General features: G+C 43.4%; 1 protein-coding gene across 1 annotated transcript; it reads left to right on the forward strand.

Moving 5' to 3' along the window:
• Positions 1–17,417: 17,417 nt before the first annotated feature.
• Positions 17,418–24,627, forward strand: LOC123449784 (epidermal growth factor receptor substrate 15-like 1). Its single transcript, XM_045127117.1, has 13 exons — positions 17,418–17,694; positions 17,855–19,244; positions 19,527–19,745; positions 19,871–20,079; positions 20,977–21,048; positions 21,232–21,303; positions 21,469–21,567; positions 21,680–21,751; positions 21,846–21,960; positions 22,101–22,169; positions 22,748–23,063; positions 23,605–23,713; positions 23,788–24,627. Exons 1-13 carry the CDS (start codon positions 17,566–17,568, stop codon positions 24,217–24,219), a joined length of 3,303 nt encoding a protein of 1,100 aa, XP_044983052.1. The 5' UTR covers positions 17,418–17,565; the 3' UTR covers positions 24,220–24,627.
• The last annotated feature ends 393 nt before the right edge of the window (positions 24,628–25,020 follow it).

Raw genomic sequence — 25,020 nt, forward strand, 5'->3', positions numbered from 1 at the left:
CAGTCCAGACGCGAAGATTCTGGAAGATCTGTCGTGCGTAGCACCTGCCGACCAGGCATGACACAACGTACCACATGTTGGCCAGGCATGACTTGACATCTCCACTGAAAGCTCCGTGCAAGATGACCGACGCCACCACGGCCCCAAACAGCGCCACCGTCCTGCGATCATTCGTCCAGACACGAAGATTCTGGAAGAACTGTCGTGCGTAGCACCTACCAACCAGGCATGACTCGGCGTAGCATCTGTCGGTCAGGCATGACTTGATAGTTCCACCAAATCTTTGGGCCAGACGAAGCCGCTCCATCTCCTGCCTCTGTCATCCAGCGCTGCTCCACAAACAATGCTCCCAAGAGAGAAACGGCACCGCAGTACCGCCATCGTCCGATCTAGAAAGTCAGATCTTAGGGTTTCCCCCGAAGCAGTGCCCACCACTAGCAACTGTCCAGGACCCACATAGTGCCCACCACCACTCAGCCCTCAAGGCAACGCCTTCAGGAAGGTCACAACGTCAAGGACTCCGCCGCCGCCCACCGGAGTTAGGGTTTTCACCCGAGAGGCAGTGAGGTAGGAAGTGGAGGAGTAGACGTAGACTGACGTCTCGAGGAAGAAAAATGACGCCCTTGAGCATCGTCCTCGGCGCGGCTGGCGAGGGCCGACCAATGGGTTTCCCCTTATCTGAATCTCCTCCACCAGCTTCATCCGCGGCCACGCCGGAAACGCCAGGAAACCGCAGGAGAGAAGCACACCGCGGGTATCTGGATCAATGAAGATCCAATCTGAACAGTGATGAGTACCGCCATCCTGCGCTGGCCGACGGCGTCCGGGCGCCGGATCCAGAAGGATCTGACCCGAACTCGACGACACACGCGACCACCATGTCTTGCCCCTCTCGCAGCCGCCACACCCCGCCACAAGAACGAACCCCAGTCGTCGACGCGCTTCGCACGCCGCCGCTAGGATCCACATGCAGCGCCGCCGCACCGCGCGCTAGTCCGGCGCCTCCTCACGAACGGCCGTCCTGCGCCAGCCATGTCGTGTGAAGGGGAAAGGATCCTCGCCGCCGCCCCTATCGGCCAGGCTTCGCCCGGTGGCGCTGCTGGCGACGACGAGGATGAAGGAGGAGCTAGGGAGGACCAACGACGGCGACTAGGGTTACCCCTGGTCGCCCACGGGGGCGACGGGAGGGGCAACGAGAGGGGGTTACGGGGTGGGGCGACGGGAGGCCCTTCTTCGTCTGAATCCGATGAATCAAAGGACCGATCTTCCATCATTTGATCAAGCTCCGTCGGTCCATACTCCTTGCCGGATGAAGCATCGGGATCTGTCATTTTCCCCTAAAATTTTGACAAAAAATACGGTCAGACAATGTGTCAAACACATGCAGCTCAAGACAGAGCCAGAGAGTTGCCGGATGTACTGCGACGTCTTTCGGGCCGACGATGACGTCCCCATGGTGAGGATCGATAGAAGACTGCTCTATCGAAGTTGGTTGAGCAGAGGCTAGGAACGACAGCGGAGCGCGCGTGACGACGAAGCTGCAAGACGAACGACGCAGAGCAGGAAGAAAAGAGAAAGAGCAAATGGATCCGGCAGTTCTTCTGGATGGATTTGGTGCAATTTGCGGTGGGATCAGGATGTCGGGTTCGACGTGGCGGACATGCCCGAACGCGCCCTCATATCCGACTCATGTTTGTTTGGGCTGCATACGAGGGGTGCCGGTTAGTCCGGACGTTTGAGGCGTCCAATTGGATCGCAATTTTGTGATCTTTCAATGACCGGACGGTATGTCCGGACGTTTGAGATGGGTACGAGGATTCGATGATAGATGCTCTTACTCATAATGTTTGTATCTGTTTGATGCCACTTTGTTATCGAAGGAAAAAAAAAAGAACCTTCTCATTTATATACTTATACTAATTAGAGACTCTCAAGAAATTACCGCATTAATTAGATTTTACGAACCGTTCATCTGGTGGGACCGAGTTATTACGGTGCAGATCGACTCTCAAGAAATTACCACATTAATTAGATTTTACGAACGGTTCATCCGGTGGAACCAAGTTATTACGGTGCAGATCGACTCATAAAAGGCTGGCAAAAAAAATTGGTCGTAAAAGAAAATTTTGTTGAAAAAACAGAAAAATAAGAGAACTCCCGTGTCAATCTATCTCGGTTGTACCTTACCAAATAAAATAATCTACCTCCGTTATAAAAATAGAATAGAAAAAAATAAACATGTCAGTCCATCACGTATGAATAGATCACGTTAATTACAGAGAAAAGACTCTTGCGTAACCTGTTGTCTTGATTTGCTCGCCCATGCACCACCACATCCCACGATTCGTGACACTGAGTGTGTTCTGGTAGGACTGCCCTTGGCCGCGCCACTCTGCATTTCCCACCGTCAGTGCAGTCCGTTGTGCCGCTGTGTCTTCAGGTGTGTAGCCGCACGTGGCGGCTACTGCATGTTCATGCAGGAGAGCCGTATTGCTAGCCTCACCGGAGAGTCTTTTGTGGCATTTGCTGGATGCAATGTCCGTACTTTGTACATGTACATGACTGAGTAGTAGGGAAAGCAGCCGGTAATTAATCAAGTGAGATTCAGGGTGCGTGCGTTGTGTGTTGTATCTAGACAGAATCGATCAATCTGAGGATTAGCTAGATGTTAATACAAATGAGTTTGATTTTTAAAGAATTATGTCACGGAGGACTGTCAGCTTACTTCATCATCATCATCGTCAAACCGCGTTGGAAAGTACTTGCGTATTAACAGGGCCAAGACGGCGAATCCTGATCAGCGAGCTGGGAAGTCCGATGGGTTAGTATTGATTGGTGAAATCATATCTTTCTACACTTCCATTGCGACATGTATCTTCCATTCTCCAGCACATGGAAGTGGAATCGATGTAAAATTTGTGTGGGGATGATGATGATGAATTTAGTGTTGTATAGGAGATAGTTTCACAAAAAAAAGCCTATCTAGGAGATGCTTGTATGTCAATGTATATGCGTGGTATACAATCTAAGATAGATGACAAATCTGAATATGAAAAATACTATGTGCATATGATAAATTCTCCCTTAGAACTTGGTCTGATTTTCAAGTATATAATCTACCTCAGGTTGTTTATTGTTATCATATTCGTTGTTATCATGTGAAATGTTTGGACCAGCAAGATTTCTTACGCTGTTTTTCTTTACAGATAGCTTATACAATAGAATGTCCTGACCTGCTCTGACCTTGACATACATGGAGAGAAAATTGTATGACAGAGCGAGCTTCCTGATGTGCACCTGCTGCTTTGACCTATAGAGCAATGACGAAACAGTACTGTAGGGGAAAAGGCTGGACACGCAGACTAGATCACAAGATGAGAAATAACTCTAGCGCCAACCAATAGAAATAACAGTTTAGGCGTGATTTCCTATGCGTACATCGTTTGGCTAGGAGTTTCTTCACTCAAAAGGTGTGAATGCTGGGAGCTTAAAGATAAATCTTATTGCGGACCAGATTCATGATTATGTGCAAATACATTGCTGTTTTTTTTCCTTTCAAATTAAAGAAACAAGGTGATTAACCAAACTGTTTTCGTTACACTAGCAGAATTATCTTAGCAACGGGCCATGTTTCATCGAGTGATCAGACATTTAAGGTAGTGAACTTTATTCTTACAGTTTACAGTACAAAATGATTTAAGTTTCTGCGACAACTCGAAAATTTGTAAGATAAAAAATTAGGTCCTGTCTCGGTGTCAATATTGGAAGAAAGAGCCGTCAAGTTTACAATCACAATGCAAAAATTAAAGCATGTTGAAATTTTGATAACATAATTATGAATATCTGAGGAAATCCATGTTACAAATATGCGTAGTAAATACTATATTTTTACGGTATAGTTGCAACTCATCTCCTACTTAACTACTAGGTTTATGAGCATACCAAACTAGATGATTTATGGCTCTTTGGAGTGCGACTTATTTCCAATTGTTCCACTCGATTTATTAAAAATTACAGGTAGACTAACATCCCCTGTTATGCACATATTACACGCTTCCCTAAAAACATGGCCATTTGTACTAGAAAAACATTTACCGGTCTCCCTGGATCATCTATTTTTTCTTAGCAAGCTTGATATCAATGAATTTCTACAAAGTTGAGACCGGACATGTTTTTTTTAATATATTGTCTTTAGAAGATAGAAAATTAATAATTGTCTTGCATGTAAGTATGTGTCGTCACATTTTTTGTAGTTTCATACTTCTGTTAGACATCCACATTCAAGTCTCACATATATTTTCATGAGATCAATCATATAAAATTTAGAGCTTCCAAATTTTCTGAGGCAATGAGTCTTGGAAGGGGAAAAATCTAATTGTTTGACAAAGCATTCTGAATTACAAAGTTATCCAAGCTGCAATACGTAATCAGAATGAGCAACAAAAGGAAGAAGGAAGTATGTAAATTTGCATATTCTCACTAGTGGGGACGGGGCCTTTAGCCCCGGCCCGTAAGGGGCTTTAGTCCCGGTTCACCAACCGGGACTAAAGGGGCGGGACTAAAGGCCTAACCTTTAGTCCCGACCTTGTTACAAGCCGGGACTAAAGGTGCTCCACGTGGGTGCCTCGTAGCGCCCCACGGGCAGGCCCTTTAGTCCCGGCTCGTTACACGGACCGGGACTAAAGAGTTTCAGATTTTGCTTATTTTTGGTTTTTTTAATGAAATTATTTTTGGGTTTTAGGGTTTTAGGGTTTAGGTGTTCGGGAGATTAACGTGATGCCTCGTTTGGTGTTTAAGAATTAGTTTTCATATAATTTAAATAGAAATAATTATGCATATATATATATAAGATTAACTTATCTTACAAGCGAGCATATATATACAATTATATGGAGATCTGAATTATCGGGACTAGAGCTCGTCTATTCGATTACATGGACGAACATCAGTAATGGCCTCTAGCTACACTAAATCGTCCTTTGTCATCTATAGCTTCCGTCCTCAGAAAGGTCGCAAGCTCCTCTGCAACAGCAATCGCGCGTTGCTCTGGTAGGACCTTCGTCCTCATGGTCGTGTACTATATAAGAAGAGGAGATGAATATGAATATCAATCATGATAACAAAGAATGACGGGTAAAAATAGAGGTGTGAATTTTCATTGCTTACGTCGAATCCGTGATCCTTGTGCTCAGAGGTAAACGTGCGAATGGTCTCGCAAACATAGTATCCGCATAGATGCGTCCCCCGTGGCTGTTGGTCGCACTTTACGAGAATAGAATATATATAATCAAAATAATAATCTAGCATCATAAATGTATTGAAAATAGAAGTATATCATACTACTACTTACCTGAGCCGCTCTAAAGGTCAGCTTCTCAGGAAAGTTACCGGGAGTCACGCACTTGTACCGCTTCCAAACCCTGCCCGACAAGGATAATGATTTGCTAAGTTTTTCATTAATTGATATATCAGAAAATCATCGAAAGAGACCGATAGAGCACAAGAATTATTGAAATTACCCTTGGAGCATGTCCTGCAGGCTTTGGAATTGTTCCAAGGGTCTCGATAATGGGTCGAAGGCATCAACTCTTCCCTTATCAATTTGAATGTCCAACAGAATCCAATTGAAGCTGCACATGTATATATATATATATGTGTGTCAGTAACTTATCAATTACACTTATAAGTGAATGGACACAAGAGAGTAAAGACCCTCACCTGAAGTTGTATGGAAACAGTATGTGGTCACATAATTTTTGATCTGTTAGAAACCTTAGAAGGTTTTCCTCCGTCTCCTTGGGTTTTATCAGTTAGCGTCGCTATATGTATTTTATCTGGGTCAATAAACCCAATATTTAGGATGTTCTTACTTTTACAATCCAGAATCTTCATTCTGCATAATAGAGTACAAGTTATATATAGACAATGAATTGAAATAACTAAACAAGTTATATGTAGACAACGAATTGAAAAACTTACAGACAATAGCAACTCATAAGCGATTTGTCGAGGGCGTCGCCATTGTACATCTGGAAGAGTTCATCAAAGTCGATATGGATTTCTTCGGGGCGGCCGTAATACTCCGGTGTGACACTCACCACGATCATCGTTCTCCCATTCTTTGATTCACTTAAGTACCATGTATGCAAGTAACGCATATTTGTTGAGAGATCATCTTTGCTGACCAAAGGCTCTCCCATGACAAACTGTGGCTTAGGGGCTACCACGGCCTTGGGTAACCTGTCGTCTTGGGAAGCCAGAACATCTTCAACCGAGACACCCCATTCAGCCGCCCACTTCTTTGCTAATTCAAAATCTTGCCCCTGCACCGGAGGGGGAACATTCTCGGTTAACACCTTGAGGGGTGGGATCGACTGTTTGGCCTGTTGTCCAAGCCGAGGAACGTCTGATTTTTTTCTTGCTTGTAGTTGAACTTGATTTGCTCCCACTTGCACTTGCACATGATCTGCTCTTTTTCACTTCCCTCTGCGATGTGCGTGTATAGTCATCAGGCTTATGGTGTAAGTCATACTGTGATGGAAGGGTCGTGAAGTATTTTGCAAATGCTAATTGCTTCTCGGTGTATTCCGGGCGGGGCTCGGGTTCCTTCTTTTTCATCTGCGCATCATGATGTTCCTTTGCTATCCTGGCGTTTTCCTCGGGGGTACGATCATAAGGTATGATAGGAAGATTAGCATGAGGTACCTTTGGGAGGGGCGACCGTTTGCGCTTTGGGGGGATCCGTCGCTTAGAAATCGTCGGCGGAGCATTCTTGGTGGCACGCTCCCGCTTAGTATCCGGAGCGGGCGGCGGCGGAGACGGACGACCCAAGTCCGGCGGCGGTGATCGAGATGGACTCGTGTTGTGCCGGCCGACGTCATGTGGAGGGCTTGGAGGTAATGAAGGTGTAGGTGACCTGCGACGACTCGGAGGCGGTGTTGTCCTTGGGGCCGAGCCTGGAAGCTTGATGTAGTTCTTGTCCCATAGGATGACTCCACCCAGTACTTCTCCGAGTGTCCTCTCTTCTTCGGGTCCAGCTATGTCGAGCTCCATATCATGAAACCCCGTCATGATTTCATCCACCCCGACTTTAGCAAAGCCAGCTGGAATCTCACGGCCATGCCAGCGTGCATCAGGGCCAGAAGGTAAAGCTTGTCCGACGGCCACCTTCATGGATATGTTCTTGAATTTCTGATGGAGTTCACATGATGTTGACTCCTTGATTCCATCCACGGGGTAGCCGGGACCGCCCTCTATCATTCTTCGTGCATCGTCGGGCGAGGCCTCAGATTCAGCCACGCTGCTTTTCCACTTAGATGGGGCGCCGGTAATATCAAGTGCAGGATCTTCCTGGCGCGGTACTCCTCTAAGCTCATCAATCTGCTTCTGTTGCTCGTTAATCCTGGCAAGCAACTGGTTGAACTTGTCATTCTCCTCATCATGCTGCCGCTTCTTTGCTCTCTCTCGGCTTCTGTAAGTGTCTTGGTCTCTGGCAAACCCAAGCCACCACGGGTAAGAAGGACCGAAGCCTCGCGTTCGTCCTCCATGTTCGTCATTGCCGAGGACCAGTGTGAGCAAATCTTTCTCTCTATCTGCAGTGAACTTTCTTTTTCCCTCCTTAATTTCTTTCACTATCCTTTTCCAATTCTCCCTGGGTATCCTAAGACCGTCACTGCAGATGAGGTCCCCTGTTTCTTCGTCCTACGAACCACCATGCGCAAGGAACCAATTTCTTGCTCTCAATTCCCACTCATCACGGAGTGGTTCAGGTACGATGCCTTTATCTAGCAGATCTTGCTCTTTCTTATCCCACTTTGGGATGGCAGTCTCATAGCCCCCTGGCCCCAGCTTGTGGTGATATTTCTTCTTGTCGGCATTTATCTTGTTCTTTTCTAATAATGCCTGGGCATCTTCTGACTCCTTGTACTCTTGAAATGCCTTCCAGTGATTCGCCTGCTTGGCTAGATACCCCTCGAATACTGGCACTTTCTTTGTCTTCAGATAGTTTTTCCATAGCTTCTTCTTCCAGCTACGGAACAGTTCGGCCATCTTCTTTAGAGTCCACTGCTTGAATTTGGCCCTCAGTTTGTCTGCGACGTCTTCATTCTCACATTCTGGCAGGTTGAAATGTGACATGAGATCATTCCAAAGATTATCTTTGTACCTTTCGGCGACATAGTCACTATCGGCTGCCCCTTTACGCTTGTTCCACTCCCCAATGCTGATCGGGACGTGATCCCTAACGAGAACTCCGCATTGCTTCTTGAATGTGTCAGCAGCATTCTTAGGAAGCTTGGGTTCGCCCGTAGGCAATATCACCTCAAAGGTGTAATGCGTCCGTGCATCCAACTTTCTAGTCGGGCCTCGTTTCGTAGCTTTGCTCAATGTGGAGGCCTAAGAGGGAGAAACATTCGTCAAATGAATGTATATGTATACAATATAGAGCTATCTCCAATATTTTTCACATATTACAAATGATTGTCGAACTTCATATGTATACCTCGCCGGACTTTATTATTTCTTCACCGGCTTCTCCACCGGCTTCTCCATCAGTGGAGCTATCACCTTCTCCGTCATTGGACCTATCTCCTGCCCCATCGGCTTCATCTTCGTGTCGGTCGACCTCCATTCCATATCCGGAGGGGTTTAGATATGACGACGGAGATTCAGCTGGTTCAACGTCGGGGCCATCTTTGATTATATCTTCGAGAAGTTCTTCCTCTTCGAGGTTCCTGATATGTGGATCCATAATTCTGCAAAAAACGGATTCTCTTAACCTTTGTACCAAAAAAGAATTATTCTATGAGGAACTCCGTTCCAAAACAACTTTAGTCCCGGGTCGTGGCTCCACCCGGGACTCCTAGATTTCTGCATAGTATTCAAAGTAGGAGTACTTTTCCAATTTGAGCATTCAATAAGCAAAACCAAATCGTAAAATAAAGTAGTATTCAAATTAGCATGCATTCAATTTTAAGAAAATACATCATCTCTTTTGTCCGTACATCGTCGAATATTATCACTAATACTCCTCGAAAACTATCATACATATAGCATCACTGATACATCTAGAACCGTAGCGCCCGACGGGTATCGGCGCGGGCGGTGGACACCCAAAGAGAAGGAACCATCACAGGATCATAGCTCTAGTGAGATCCCCGAAGAACCTGTCAGGTATGCTCGAACCTGCCCTCCAACGCAAACATGTAGCGACGGACGTGCTCATCCTCCTCGCTGACACGGTGACGTACCACCTCCGCGGTGTCCGGAAGCCTCGGCACCCTCACTGGCCCACGCGACCGCCACCAAACAAGGATCGGGTCAACGACGGGCTGGCTCCTCACCAACCTACGCCCCCCGGAAGGTAGCACCTCCCAATACCATCCGGGCGGAGCCCAGTCCCGGACAGGGCCCCTCTGATCAAGCAAGTGTCCTCCGCCGAGTCGACGACAAGGATGCGGGATAGGCATCGTAAAATGAACTAAAAAAATAAACTAGTTCTATTAATTTTCTTGCTAAAAATAAACTATTAACACTTAAGCATATACAATAGCAAAATTAAACTATTAACACTTAAGCATATACAATAGCAAAATTAAGCAATAATCTAAGAAACACTATTAACACTTAAGCATATACACTATACAATAGCAAAATTAAATGACAAAAAAATATATTTCTTCTTCTTGTAACCCTAAACTAATTTTTCCTCTTCTTCTATTTCTCCTCTTCTTCTACTTCTTCTTCTACTTCTACTTCTCCTCTTCTACTACTACTTCTCCTCTTCTCCTCTTCTACTTCTCCTCTCCTCCTCTTCTAATTTATTCTCTTCTTCTACTTATCCTCTTCTTCTATTTTTCCTCTTCTTCTCCTCTCCTCCTCTTCTTATTCTCCTTTTTCTTCTTTTCTTATCCTCCTCTTCTTATTTTCCTTTTTCCTAATTCTAAATATTACTAACCCTAATAATCTAGCACAAACCCAATAACAATAGGAATTAAATGACAAACAAATCTTTTTCTTTCTTTCTTCCCTTTTTCTTCCTTTCTTCTCCTTTTTCTTCCTTTCTTCTCATTTTTCTTCCTTTCTTCCCTTTTCTTCTTTTCTTCTCCTTTTTCTTCTTTTCTTCTCCTTCCCTTTTTCTTCCTTTCTTCTCCTTTTTCTTCCTTTCTTCTCCTTTTTCTTCTTTTCTTCTCCTTTTTCTTCTTTTCTTCTACTGGCCGAGTGTTGGGGAGGAGGGGGCGGGGGGCTTACCGGCCAGAGGTGTCGACGACGCGCGGCGAGGAGGTGGGCGGCGCGCGGCGAGGAGGACGGCGGCGGCGAGGAGGACGACGGCGACGGTGAGGAGGATGGCAGGCGGCGGCGAGCAGGACGGCGGGCAGCCTGACGGCGTCGTCGAGTTCGTCGCTATGCCGCGTCGGGCAGGAGTACGAGGAAGAAGGAGAGAAGGAAATGCGATTTGGGTTGGAAATTTTCTAACTCCCGCTTATATAGGTGGATCTTTAGTCCCGGTTCGGGGCTCGATTCGGGACTAAAGACCCCCTTTAGCCCCGGGTGGAGCCACGACCCGGGACTAAAGGCCTCTTTCGGGCAGACCAGAAGGCGGGAAGCAGGGGGTCTTTAGTCCCGGTTGGAGCCACGCACCGGGACTAAAGCCCCTCCTCGGCTGCACGATAAGTTTAGTCCCACCTCGCCCAGCGAGGGGGACTAACACTTGTTTATAAGCCCCGTCGCAGCTTCTCCATCGAGCTCCTCTCTAAAGTAGGCTTACGGGCCTAAACTCACTGAAAATTGAAACTATATTCGAAATTATGGAGAAAATTCAACCTGAATTCAAAGTGAGTTCACTTTGAATTTAGGTTGAATTTTCTCTATAAATTCTCATATAGTTTCAATTTTTTTCAATTTTCATAATTAATAATTTTGACTATCCAAAATATTCTCTATTTTGTTATTTTCAATTAAAAACTATGTTTATTAAAAATTCTTTTTGCATATTTGAGATTTTCTCTATAAATTCTCATATAGTTTCAATTTTTTCTATTTTCATAATTAATAACTTTGACTATCCAAACTATTATCTATTTTGTTATTTTCAATTAAAAACTATGTTTATTAAAAATTCTTTTTGCATATTTGACCATTTGACAAAACTATGATAATGAAAAGTGTTTGAAATTGAATAAATAATGCAAAACTATTTTTTATTTTCATAATTAATAATTTTGACTATCCAAACTATTTTCTATTTTGTTATTTTCAATTAAAAACTATGTTTATTAAAAATTCTTTTTGCACATTTGAGAATTTGACAAAACTATGATAATGAAAAGTGTTTGAAATTGAATAAATAATGCAAAACTATTTTTTATTTTCATAATTAATATAGATTTTTGAGCTAGTTGACTCTGAAATTGAAAAACACTACAAATGAACTCTGAAAATGTTGAAAGTTGGCATGCTATCATCATTTCACCCACATAGCATGTGTTAAAAAGTTGAGAGGGCTACGACAAAAACTGGATGCACTTCGTGTACAAAACGGACAATCTCTCTCGAAGTATCAGCGATTCGAACGAGAACTCATCTCTTACAAAGTGATTTCATTTTTTTTAAACTTATTTTAACTCCATACTTTTTGTATGTTCAAAATGCACCATTCAAAGGCACATCACAAAATTTCAAGAATTTCTGACTTCATTTGATATTTTTCGTGCATGTACTTATTTTTTTTATCTAGTTGACCCTAAAATTGAAAAGCACTACAAATGAATTCTGAAAATGTTGAAAGTTGGCATGCTATCATCATTTCACCCACATAACATGTGTTAAAAAGTTGAGAGGGCTACGACAAAAACTGGATGCACTTCGTGTACAAAACGGACAATCTCTCTCGAAGTATCAGCGATTCGAACGAGAACTCATCTCTTACAAAGTGATTTCATTTTTTAAAACTTATTTTAACTCCATACTTTTTGTGTGTTCAAAATGCACCATTTAAAGGCACATCACAAAATTTCAACAATTTCTGACTTCATTTGGTATTCTTCGTGCATGTACTTTTTTTTTATCTAGTTGACCCTAAAATTGAAAAGCACTACAAATGAATTCTAAAAATGTTGAAAGTTGGCACGCTATCATCATTTCACCTACATAGCATGTGTTAACAAGTTGAGAGGGCTACGATAAAAACTGGATGCACTTCGTGTACAAAACGGACAATCTCTCTCGAAGTATCAACGATTCGAACGAGAACTCATCTCTTACAAAGTGATTTCATTTTTTAAAACTTATTTTAACTCCATACTTTTTGTGTGTTCAAAATGCACCATTTAAAGGCACATCACAAAATTTCAACAATTTCTGACTTCATTTGGTATTCTTCGTGCATGTACTTTTTTTTTATCTAGTTGACCCTAAAATTGAAAAGCACTACAAATGAATTCTAAAAATGTTGAAAGTTGGCACGCTATCATCATTTCACCTACATAGCATGTGTTAACAAGTTGAGAGGGCTACGATAAAAACTGGATGCACTTCGTGTACAAAACGGACAATCTCTCTCGAAGTATCAGCGTTTCGAACGAGAACTCATCTCTTACAAAGGCATTTCATTTTTTTTGAACTTATTTGAACTCCATACTTTTTGTGTGTTCAAAATGCACCATTCAAAGGCACACATCACAAAATTTCAACAATTTCTGACTTCATTTGGTATTCTTCGTGCATTTACTTATTTTTTTTAGCTAGTTGACCCTGAAATTGAAAAGCACTACAAATAAACTCTGAAAATGTTGAAAGTTGGCATGCTATCATCATTTCACCCACATAGCATGTGTTAAAAGGTTGAGAGGGCTACGACAAAAACTGGATGCACTTCGTGTACGAAACGGACAATCTCTCTCGAAGTATCAGCGTTTCGAACGAGAACTCATCTCTTACAAAGGGATTTCATTTTTTTGAACTTATTGGAACTCCATACTTTTTGTGTGTTCAAAATGCACCATTCAAAGGCACATCACAAAATTTCAACAATTTCTGACTTCATTTGGTATTCTTCGTGCATTTACTTATTTTTTTGAGCTAGTTGACCCTGAAATCGAAAAGCACTACAAATGAACTCTGAAAATGTTGAAAGTTGGCTTGCTATCATCATTTCACCCACATAGCATGTGTTAAAAAGTTGAGAGGGCTACGACAAAAACTGGATGCACTTCGTGTACAAGACGGACAATATGTGTCGAAGTATCGGCGTTTCGAACGAGAACTCATCTCTTACAAAGGGATTTCATTTTTTTGAACTTATTTGAACTCCATACTTTTTGTGTGTTCAAAATGCACCATTCAAAGGCACATCACAAGATTTCAACAATTTCTGACTTCATTTGGTATTCTTCGTGCATTTACTTATTTTTTTTGAGCTAGTTGACCCTGAAATTGAAAAGCATTACAAATGAACTCTAAAAATGTTGAAAGTTGGCATGCTATCATCATTTCACCCACATAGCATGTGTTAACAAGTTGAGAGGGCTACGACAAAAACTGGATGCACTTCGTGTACAAAACGGACAATCTCTCTCAAAGTATCAACGTTTCGAACGAGAACTCATCTCTTACAAAGGGATTTCATTTTTTTGAACTTATTTGAACTCCATACTTTTTGTATGTTCAAAATGCACCATTCAAAGGCACATCACAAAATTTCAACAATTTCTGACTTCATTTGGTATTCTTCGTGCATTTACTTATTTTTTTTTGAGCTAGTTGACCCTGAAATTGAAAAGCACTACAAATGAACTCTGAAAATGTTGAAAGTTGGCATGCTATCATCATTTCACCCACATAGCATGTGTTAAAAAGTTGAGAGGGCTACGACAAAAACTGGATGCACTTCATGTACAAAACAGACAATCTCTCTCGAAGTATCAGTGTTTCGAACGAGAACTCATCTCTTACAAAGGGATTTCCTTTTTTTGAACTTATTTGAAATCCATACTTTTTGTGTGTTCAAAATACACCATTCAAAGGCACATCACAAAATTTCAACAATGGTATATGGTGGACATTCTTCTTCTCTCATATATGGTGGACACTAGCTCACCTGATTTTTCAACCGTCGATGATGGTCGCTACTCCTACTTCCCTTAGTGTATAACCAATATCTAGCACAAGGAGAAGAAGGATAAACAACCCCCCACAGCAATAGTCGACATTCTTCTTCTCTCATGTATGGTGGACACTTCCTCACCTGATTTTTCGACCGTCGATGATGGTCGCTACTCCTTCTTCCCCTAGTGCATAATAAATATCTAGCACAAAGAGAAGAAGGAGAAGCAACCCCCACAACAATAATCGACATTCTTCTTCTCTCATGTATGGTGGACACTCCCTCACCTGATTTTTTGACCGTCGATGATGGTCGCTATTCCTTCTTTCCCTAATGCATAACAAATATCTAGCACAAGGAGAAGAAGGAAAAGCGACCCCCACAACAAAAGTGGTTCCGCGGCACGCCACGTGGTTCCGCTGCACGCCACGTGGTTCCGCTGCACGCCACGTGGGACTAATGGTCTTTCATTTTTAAATGACTGTTTTAATCAAAAACAGATATGTTACAAAAGGGATTTCATTTTTTGAACTTATTCGAACTGAAGACTTTTTGTATATATATGTGGTCGAAATGCATGATACCATGAAGTTAGAAAGGGCTAAACCATTCAAAAGTAGCAAATGAAGTTAGAAAGGGCTAAACCATTCAAATTTGGAAACTATAATGGCACAAACAGAAACTAGACATATATAAATTGGTCCAAGCAGTACATGATACTAGTCCAAACAGTACATAATAATAGCTATCATAGATATATATATTCGAGGTGACGCTGGCCATAGTTGACGACTCGAATCAAAATGTTCACCTTATTCGAGGTGACGCTGGCCATAGTTGACGACTCGAATCTTGCGGTACAACTCGTATGAAACGTATGCATCTTTTGCTGCATACTCAATGTTGATATGATCAAGTGGGGCCTTCTCCCAAAGTTTGTGCTGAGACTTTGGGAAATTGGTCTTCATATCACTATATTCCTCGTCGATCAAGGCAACTGCCATATGAGCCATCGAAGTCCTGACATGTCGAAGCCTGAATACCGTTTGGAGATCAATGAGGCAACCAGTTGGTATCTCAATACCGAAGCTGTACCTCATCTTCAGCTTGTCGTTCGTTATGTCAACGGTAGCAAAAGTGATGCCGCTGCGAAGGAAGTCCATGAGTTCTGGACAATGCTTGTCACTACTGCAACAGAAACAAATTAAAATGGAACAAATGTTACATACTGCTGCAATAAGGAAACATGTTTCACTACAACTAAAGAGAAAATTATCTTTAGGATTCAAATAGAACATATGCAATGGAACCTAGAGAGATCACTATAGCTATCCAATGGAACCTAGAGAGATCACTAGCTATATGCAATTTTCATGACTATGACATATCATATTGCTATCCAATGGAACCTAGAGAGATCACTAGCTATATGCAATTTTCATAACCTTGGATCAAAGAACACCGCATAAAATTGTATCACTACAACTATGATTTCAATGGAACATATTGAACCAATCAGATTTTTCAGATTGTGGAACACTATTCCAATCAGATTGTGTTCCCTTCAACTAATCAAAATTATTTCACTACAACTATTTGAAGCGAACCAACTATGATTCCAATGGAACATATTAAACACTAGTTGATTCTAATACGATTTTTCAGATTGTGGAACACTATTCCAATCAGATTGTGTTCCCCTTCAACTAATCAAAATTGTTTCACTACAACTATTTGAAGGGAACCAACTATGATTGAAACAAATAAACTTACAATGTCATTACCTTGGATCAAAGAAAGCCTCAAAACTTACCTCGCCCATTGGAAGATCAAGACATGGTGTGCGAAGCATAGTTGGACGACGGCAACACCGCGTTGATCGGCCGTGTACTCCAGATCAAGCCCCAAGAACTTCTCATGATCCATTGCGGCGTCAAGCCATCGTTCCTTCAACTGTTCAAGAAAATACGACATCTCCCTGCTCTCGTTCGTGTACACGACATCGAGCTTGATCTTGCCATGTGCGAGCACCTCTCCAAAGCGAGTTGGCATGATGGAAGAAGAGAGGAGAAGAACAGAGCGAGAGCGAGAGAGAAGAAGAAACAGAGAAATGGCGACTCTGCTTCGATTCGTGCTTTTCATCGCCCGAAACGACGCGGGATGCAAACCGTTTGGGCCTTTAGTCCCGGGTTGAGCCACCAACCGGGACTAAAGAGGTATACCAACGGTTGCCACCACTACGGCAGGCCACGTGTTAGGCCTTTAGTCCCGGGTTGAGCCACCAACCGGGACTAAAGGGGGATACGAACGGTTGCCACCACCACTGCCCGCCGCGTAGCCCTTTAGTCCCGGTTTGGGACACGAACCGGGACTAAAGGCTCCTTACGGGCAGGGACTAAAGCCTCGAGGGAGGCATTGAGAATTGGGGCGACGTGGCCGGGCCTTTAGTCCCGGCCCAGAGGCAGGCCGGGACTAAAGGGTCCCGGCCAAAGGCCCGTTTTCCACTAGTGTCTGTAATGCATTTGTTTTGTTTAGATTGCAAAAATCCAAGCATTTTGTATATTGTTCAAATTGTTAGCTTCAGTCATATAAGCATTTTTTTTGCTTACTAATGTGTGTAGGATGTGAGTCTAACCGGTGAATACCATTGTAGATGGAAACAACTAACCTGCGAATAGTTTTTTTTTCAATCAAGATGCAGATCTATCTATTAGTCTATCACTTAATGTGCAACTATTGTTGTGTCATTACATTGAAAAGTGCTTTCATGAATAATTCGACTCAAATTACACCGTTCTTGGACAAGATGAAGGAGGGAAAATAAGAAATGTATTTTTTCATGAAGATTTGGGTGCTGCTAAAGATGCATCCCCTATGGGATTTAAGACAAAAAAATGAACAATGTAATGTGCTCATGATGTCTTTGCCTATATTTGAGCTAATTTTTGAGTTCAAATCTGTAAATAAAAATGATCAAGTACGAAACCTATATCTTAGGTTGCATTTGGATTATATTACTCAACAAGTGTATATGTTTCTCGAGTTCACCTGCATAATATTCAAAACATCTAGATATTGTGTAGAACATTTTATCAATAAGTCTATACATGCATGGCTATATAACATTTTAAAATTCCGTCAATCACTAGCCCGTGCAGGTGCACGGGTTGACGACTAGTTTATTTAATGAATCACATGCACTTCTCCTCTATGGTTGGAAAGAAATAATCTTTGATTAGAAGCTCTGAAAACTGGAGGGGGGCACTCAGCAAAAAGTTTTTGCAGCAGCTCACACACCATCTGGACCGGAGGACCGACCCCCAACCACTGCCCTCTGCCCTCGCTCGCAGACACACCAGAGAGCCGCCCGCCCGCCCGCCCGCGACACGCTCCCCCGAGATCTCCCCACAGCCCGCGGCAGCAGATCCGCGCGGCCGGCGAGATCCCCGCCCCGGATCCCGGCCATGGCGGGGATGGAGGCCTTCGAGGCCTACTTCCGCCGCGCCGACTTGAACCAGGACGGCCGCATCAGCGGCCAGGAGGCCGTCGCCTTCTTCCAGGGCGCCAGCCTGCCGCAGCAGGTCCTCGCCCAGGTGAGCGCCCCTAAACCCCTCCCCGCCGGCCATTCCCAAATTCTATGCGCGATCTCCCTAGAGCAGCGCTAGATCAGAGCCCCTCTCTGGCGAATTGATTCGATGGAAGCTAATAAGGGTTGGTTGGTTGGTTGCTGATGCACGGACCTTGTGCGCGCAGGTGTGGATGCACGCCGATCAGAGCAAGACCGGCTTCCTCGGCCGGCCCGAGTTCTTCAACGCGCTGCGGCTCGTCACCGTGGCGCAGAGCGGGCGCCAGCTCACGCCCGACATAGTGCAGTCCGCGCTCTATGGCCCTGCCGCCGCCAGAATTCCGCCCCCCAAGATAGCCGGGCAGGCGGGCGTGGCTGCTCCTAGGCCCCAAGGTAATGCTGCTGCGCCGGCACCCGCTCCGGGGCAGGCCGGAGCTACGCAGATGAATCCTGCTGCTGCCGGTGCTCCGAGGCCCCAGGGTAGTGGCATGATGCCCACTTCTGCTGCCGCTCCGAGGCCCCAGGGAAGTGGCATGATGCCCACTTCTGCTGCCGCTCCGAGGCCCCAGGGAAGTGGCATGATGCCGACTTCTGCTGCCGCCCCGAGGCCCCAGGGAAGTGGCATGATGCCGACTTCAACTCAATTTGCCGGTGCGCCACAGGCGAACGCTGGAGCTGTTCCGAGACCCCAAGGCATCAGCTCGATGATGCCGGCTGCAAGTCAGGGCGGCGCCATGCCGCCAAATCAGTTTTCGGGGCCGAGGGGCACTCAGTCACAATCTCCTAACATGGGTTATGCTCAGCAGCTCCTCACTTCAAGCACTGGTTTCATGAGGCCACCGCCTCAGGTCGGAGCTCCCGCAACATCACTTCAACCAACTGGAATGAATCAAAGTCCACTGGGGGGAGGCAGCATGGGAGGATCAGTGGGTTGGCAAGGAGGTAATGTTGGTTCATTTGGAGGTATCTCACAACCTTCTCCAGGAGCAGCTGTTCCTTCACAGCCAACATCAGGTGGATTTGGTCTTGGAATGTCGAGTTCAATGGGCATGGTTCCTGGACAGCAAACACATGCATTGTCCTCTTCATCGTTGCCTCCACAGAGCAACAGTGCTGTATTGCCTGCAGATTCAAGGGCTTTGGTGCTATCTGGAAATGGCCCTGCCAGTGGCTCGGGAGCAGACACTGACATCTTCTCTGCTCTTACTCAGCCGAAGCCGAGTACATCCACACCTGCACTTCTGACAGGCACGATGCCCAACTCATCCAGCTTTATGTCCAAGCCGACTGGCTCCCAGAACCTGGCTAATTTAACACAGCCTGGTTCTCTCCAAAGTACTCCAACAGTGAGTTACGGCACCAGCCAACCTCAGCAGACGCAGCCCATCACAAAGCCGAGTGTTCCAGCTCCAGGTGTTTCTGCCGGGGTTTCTAATTCTACCTCTCAATGGCCAAAAGTTAATCAATCTGATATCCAGAAGTACACAAAAGTTTTTGGGGATGTGGATAGGGACAGAGATGGCAAAATAACTGGCGCAGAAGCTCGCACTCTGTTTCTCAGTTGGAGACTTCCAAGAGGTGGGATCTCATGACCAACTTCACTGTTCTAAGCATGCATATGTGCGTTTCTGTCTATAAGATACTCTGATGTATTGCAATAACAGGGTTCCTTTACAATGCTTATTAGTTGAGCTCCTTCTTTGAAACCTATTTGTCTATTTCTGTCATTGTTTTCCCATAATGCTATCATTGTATTTTCTTTCTGTTTCTATGATGGGTTTCATATGATGTGCGGACATATCACCATATGAATACCATTGCCATTGGCTAATGCAATTGTTGTTTCATTATACTTTGTAGATGTACTGAAGCAAGTGTGGGACTTGTCTGACCAAGATAATGACGGCATGCTTTCTCTGAGAGAGTTTTGCATTGCTCTTTATTTAATGGAGAGGAACCGAGCTGGAACTCCTCTGCCTCCATCGCTCCCTGACTCTCTTAAATTTGATGAGACGCTGTTACGAGCAACAGGATTGCCTTCTACAGCTTACAATGCCCCGTCATGGCAGCCTAATCAAGGTAATAGTTGTATTGGCTGCAAGATCTCAGTTATTACATGATATAACTGTAGTCCAAGTTGAACCACGCATACTTTGTCTAGCTTACTTGGTCTGCCGCTTACAAGGTATTTGATGTTGGGCCAGGATTACCGCATAGGGGCCCTGGCGCACCTGGGTTGCCTACTGGTGGTGTACGGCCACCCTTGCCACAAATGCATTCACAGACTGATGGAGCTACAAGACCAGGGCAACCAAGACCTCACATGCCTGGTATGGATAATCATGCAGCAGCTCAAGGAATTAAAGATGACAGAAGTGGGGTAAACTCAGCTGCACAGGAGGCTCCTAAGAAGGTATTGGACCCGTTCCTTAAATCTGGATTTCTGTGCTGAACTGCTAATCCACTATGCCCAGACTGGATTTGTGGTGTTCAGCACCAGTTGATTACATCGAGAATAATTTAAGCTGCTCTTGTTATTCAATTAAGTAAGTACAGCTGAATGGTGTATTAAGATCATGTCGCAGACATTAACATTGACCAGTTGTACTCGAGAAATCGAAGGACCGGCGCATAATCTACAATTAGGCCCTAGGAAAAAGCCATGCAGACGAGTCTTCTATATATTACTGGAAGTATAAACAATCGTCTCTTGTATATATCATACCGGCAGTACAATTGTTTGAAGGATTACATCTTATCAAGATGCAAAATTTGGAACTCTGAAGTCTGAACTACTATTTAGCAGAAACATTGACCAGTTGTACTCGAGAAATTGAAGGACCGGCGCAAAATCTAAAATTAGGCCCTAGGGAAAAGCCATATAGACGAGTCTTTTATATATCATGCCGGCAGTACAATTGTTCGAAGGATTACATCTTATCAAGATGCAAAGTTTGGAATTCTGAAGTCTGAATTACTATATACTTTAGCAGAAACATGTCATCCTTCTGGCAATCCTTGATAAAATCTTCAATTAGTTCTTTGTAAGCAACCTTCTCTAAAGCCTCACTTAGGGAGGGAGGGATTACTTCTCATGCTTTTGTCCAGAACTATTTTTGGAAACTTCATTTCAGGGTAGCCTTTTGTTATTACTCTATTATACTTTATTATGTACTTAAACAAGCAATTTCCCATAGATAGCAGGAAGGGGTTGTTCTCATGCTCTATAGTTGCAACAACTTTCTATTAATCCTAGTTTGTTAACTCTAAAACAGTTTGTCTTTTTTTGGGTCTCTTTTCCATTTTGAAGGTTGAGGTGGAGAAGCAGGTCCTAGACTCCAGAGAGAAACTAGAGTACTACCGCACGAAAATGCAAGATCTTGTAAGCATGTTTCTATCTTGTTAGTTGTTTCCATATTATTACAATGATTAGGACTCGGTAAATAAAGTCTGACTCGTATGTACTTTGTGATCTATTATTGCATTTACTGATCTTATTTAGGTTAACAAAAGTTGATATAATTACATGTTGTATTGAAATCTATTTCTTCTTCTTTTGTCAAAGGTTCTGTATAAAAGTCGGTGTGACAATAGACTTAATGAGATCACAGAAAGGGCGTCTTCTGATAAACGTGAGGTACAGATTACTGTGTAATGCCTATCATATCTGTATGCCAGCATTGTAGTTCTTCCTTTAGCCCTATTTTTCTCATGCTAGTGGCGCAGGCATGGGAATTCATTGTTAGCTGTCTTTTTTTGTGGGTTCTTTGCAAAATGATGGATGGTCTTTAACTCAATTCAGGTGGAATTGTTGTCTAAGAAATATGAAGAAAAATACAAGCAAGTGGCAGAGTTAGCTTCCAAACTGGCAGTTGAGGAAGCTGCTTTCCGTGATGTTCAGGTTTTGTAGCACTACACCTTAGAAAAATGTCATCTGGCGATTCTTACTGTGATTACAATTTTTGATGGTCATATCTTCATTCTGACTCTCTTTTCTTAATAATCTTTTTCAGGAGAGGAAAGTTGAGCTGAATGATGCATTAATTAAAATGGTACAAGGTGGAAGTGTTGATGGTTTGCTTCAGGTATGTTCACACCTTTCTTTTTGTGGGCAGTATCTCATACCTTCAATCAGTTCTATTTTGTCTCTCTCTAAATAACACCAAACCGTATACCTAGGTTCGAGCTGATCGAATCCAACATCAATTAGAGGAGATGGAGAAAGCTTTTAACGAACGGTGCAAGCACTTTGGACTGCAATTCAAGCCATCTGCAACAGTCGAGCTTCCATTTGGTACCCAACTTACCCAACTTTCAATATTTGTTAAGACTTTCATCTTCATGTTTACTTTCTATAAATCAAATTATGCCCTTATTTTCACTTCATGTTTACAATTCATAAATCTATTGACCACTTATATTCTTGTTTGCCAGGTTGGGAACCTGGGCAGCAAGAGGGAGCAGTTGAGTGGGATGAAGACTGGGATAAATTTGAGGATGAAGGTCAGATACTTTCCAATCCATCTTGCCTTACATCACTACTTAGAGTATTGTGCTTGTTTTGAACTGTAACTTCATTAAAAGTGTGACCATGGGCCTTTCATCCAAACAGAAGTGCTGATTTCCTTTCGAAGTTGGTCATTTTCTGTTTATAGGGCAGAAAGTGGTACTTTTCATCTCATGCCGACCATTTCCCAATCCTGGACTTCGTGCTTACACCGGTTATGTTTTGTTCTGAAAAGAAACTAAAGCATGATTGTATTTCTAATCCTAATCTATTTTGCTGTTTTCAAATATTTTTCAATGTAAATTATGTAGATCAAATTGAGCACCAGTTTTTTTTTTTTTTTCTGTCTTTGTCATTATTTTCCGTCCGCTACCTGATGTACCCAGATATTATGGAAGTGTCAGCTTGCTTACTGGGGAACCTTTCTAACTGCACAATGGCTATTGCACACATATTTGATCTTGATCCCACAATCAGTTATTTGATCAGATTTGGTGTCTTCCACAGCGTCAACCTACTTCGTCCATTTTTGTCTGATCTTACTATATTTCTAACTATGCATTCGTCGTAACAGGGTTTGGTCTTGTAAAGGACAATGGTACAATTGTCGAAAACCCAGCTTCTTCTGAAAATGCAAACACATCATCTCTTTGGGATGACGGTGTCTCTACGGATGGGATGTCCCCTGTTGCATCTTCTAATGGTCATATCAAGGATGTGAGACATTACAGAGCTGGTGATCAAGCGCCTGAGAGCGAATTAGCATATGATTTTGGTGATGAATCTGTAAGGAGCCCCGGCAGTGCTGGAAGAAGTGCCTCTGGGAGTCCATTTAAGTCTTCTCGTTTTGGGGTGCATGACTCGTCTCCCACCAAAAAAGGAACCTACAGGTGCTTGTTTTCACATTTTTTTTCATGTAGAGTCCTTTTTCTCAAACTTTAAAGAACTGAGATATATCAGGCCTAGTGTACATGAATGAACAACATGATGAGCTATATTCCGTTTCTTTATTTGCTTGATGAACTAAAAAATATGACCTATTTGTTTCTTTGGTGCTATTCCTGCCTTTAGAAGTATGAGCCTTCCTTTGAGCAAACCCCACTGTAATCTCCAGCAACACTAGCTGGCCAAGATTTATCGGTTCTTTCGCCTGAATGTTTCGGCTGTTTATTTGTAACTTCTTGTTTATGTATAGTAGATTTATTTACTTGACACTGGAGAGGTTCACTCTCATTTTTATTACTTAAAAGAGTTAAAGTATGACAATCATCCTTGTTTCCTACTTTCTAGTTTATAAAATGCATATATTTAATATCCTCCAATAAATAGTGCAAGTAATATTTGATTTAAAGCACAAATATGGTCTTCAACTATGAAGTTATACATTTTGAGTTTCATGTAAGAGTGTCATTAATCATTATTTGGTAACAGTGACCATGGTGGCTCTGAGTCCGTTTTTGGAGATAATTATGGTGATGAAACGACATGGAACTTTGATGACCAAGATACTGAATCAGTTTGGGGATCTAATGCAATGAATGTAAGCTTTGTCTTCCTATTTCTGGACTTTTGTGGTGTCGACCCATATATTTCTGATGAATTATCTTGATACAGGAGCCTGGACATCATGGAAGCAACTCTTTCTTTGGGTCAGATGACTTCAATGTGGACCCTGTTAGAGTGGGCTCTCCAAGTGGCGCTAGTGTCTACGGAAAGAAGAGCACATTCTTTGACGATTCCGTTCCAAGTTCCCCTGCATACACGTCTGGATTCTCACCGAAGTTCGGTGAAAGTCGTGACGACAGCTCCTCCTATAACTTCGGAAGGTTTGATTCCTTCAGATCCCAGGACAGCGCCGTCCCACAGGAAAGTCGCTTTTCCAGGTTCGACTCTGTAACCAGTTCCAAAGGCGAGAGTGCAGCAGGATTTGACTCATCAAACAGCTCGAGAAATTTTGGCCGGTTCGATTCTTTCGATGAAGCTGATCCTTTCGGTTCCACTGGGCCTTTTAAAGCATCAGGAGCACGGTCGCCCCCCAAATTCTGATATTCATTTGTGGAATTATGAGGATTTGTCTCTTGAGAGGAGGTGGAAACTCTACTAGACGACTGGTTCATTTGTCGATACAGGGTTTGGGTTGTTCGACGGAAGTACAATACAACGGATTCATTTTTTTGGTTGGCAACTCACTTCTGTTCGCCCTGTGTGCATTTTTCCTGTCCTCCATCCCCACGTACAAAGTGGACATTTTTTGATTGTGACCTGTAAAGTATCCTGAGATTTTTCTCTGTTTATAGTGGCTTGTATCTTTGAAACAACAGCTTACTCATCGTGCGTGTGCGCGGTTCCCGTTTCTTTCTTTTTGTACAATATATACAGACGTCGAAGTTGGTCGAAGATAACTCCAATCCATCATGTTGTAAGAATTCGAGGGGAGCTTCAGTATTGCTTTTACTTTGTGCAGTCTTTTTGAAATCAGCTTTCTGTAGAGCCGAAGTATCTCTTGTGCTGTCTTCAAGCTAGGTCCAATATTGTTCGGTGTTTTTCTTTGATATATGGAAGAAACAGGATTCCGAGCAGCTGCCCACCTCCTCCCTTGCTTGCCATCTGCTTCGCCATACTCGTCCGTTGTTGGTTGTGTTGTTGTCGACTACTCTATTTGCCACCATCTGCATGGATGATGCCTTGGTGGAAACGATGGAGATCCAGACTTTGGTAGTCAGTTGCAAGGTGGAGAACGTGGCCTGGAGGGAGCGTTCTCGGAAGCATAGCAAGCATGAAGGGGTGGGGAAACGATGGAGATCCAGACTGTGGTAGTTAGTTGCAAGGTGGAGAACGTGGCCCGGA

This window comes from Hordeum vulgare, chromosome 4H (genome assembly GCF_904849725.1).
Source record: "Hordeum vulgare subsp. vulgare chromosome 4H, MorexV3_pseudomolecules_assembly, whole genome shotgun sequence".
Lineage (NCBI taxonomy): Eukaryota > Viridiplantae > Streptophyta > Magnoliopsida > Poales > Poaceae > Hordeum > Hordeum vulgare.

What these genes read in the sequence shown, in the direction of transcription:
- LOC123449784 (XM_045127117.1), top strand. Translation starts at nt 17,566, where the DNA reads ATGGCGGGGATGGAGGCCTTCGAGGCCTACTTCCGCCGCGCCGACTTG. An exon ending in CGCAGCAGGTCCTCGCCCAG is followed by an intron (nt 17,695 to 17,854) that starts GTGAGCGCCCCT and finishes TTGTGCGCGCAG; the next exon opens with GTGTGGATGCACGCCGATCA. An exon ending in GGGGATCTAATGCAATGAAT is followed by an intron (nt 23,714 to 23,787) that starts GTAAGCTTTGTC and finishes ATCTTGATACAG; the next exon opens with GAGCCTGGACATCATGGAAG.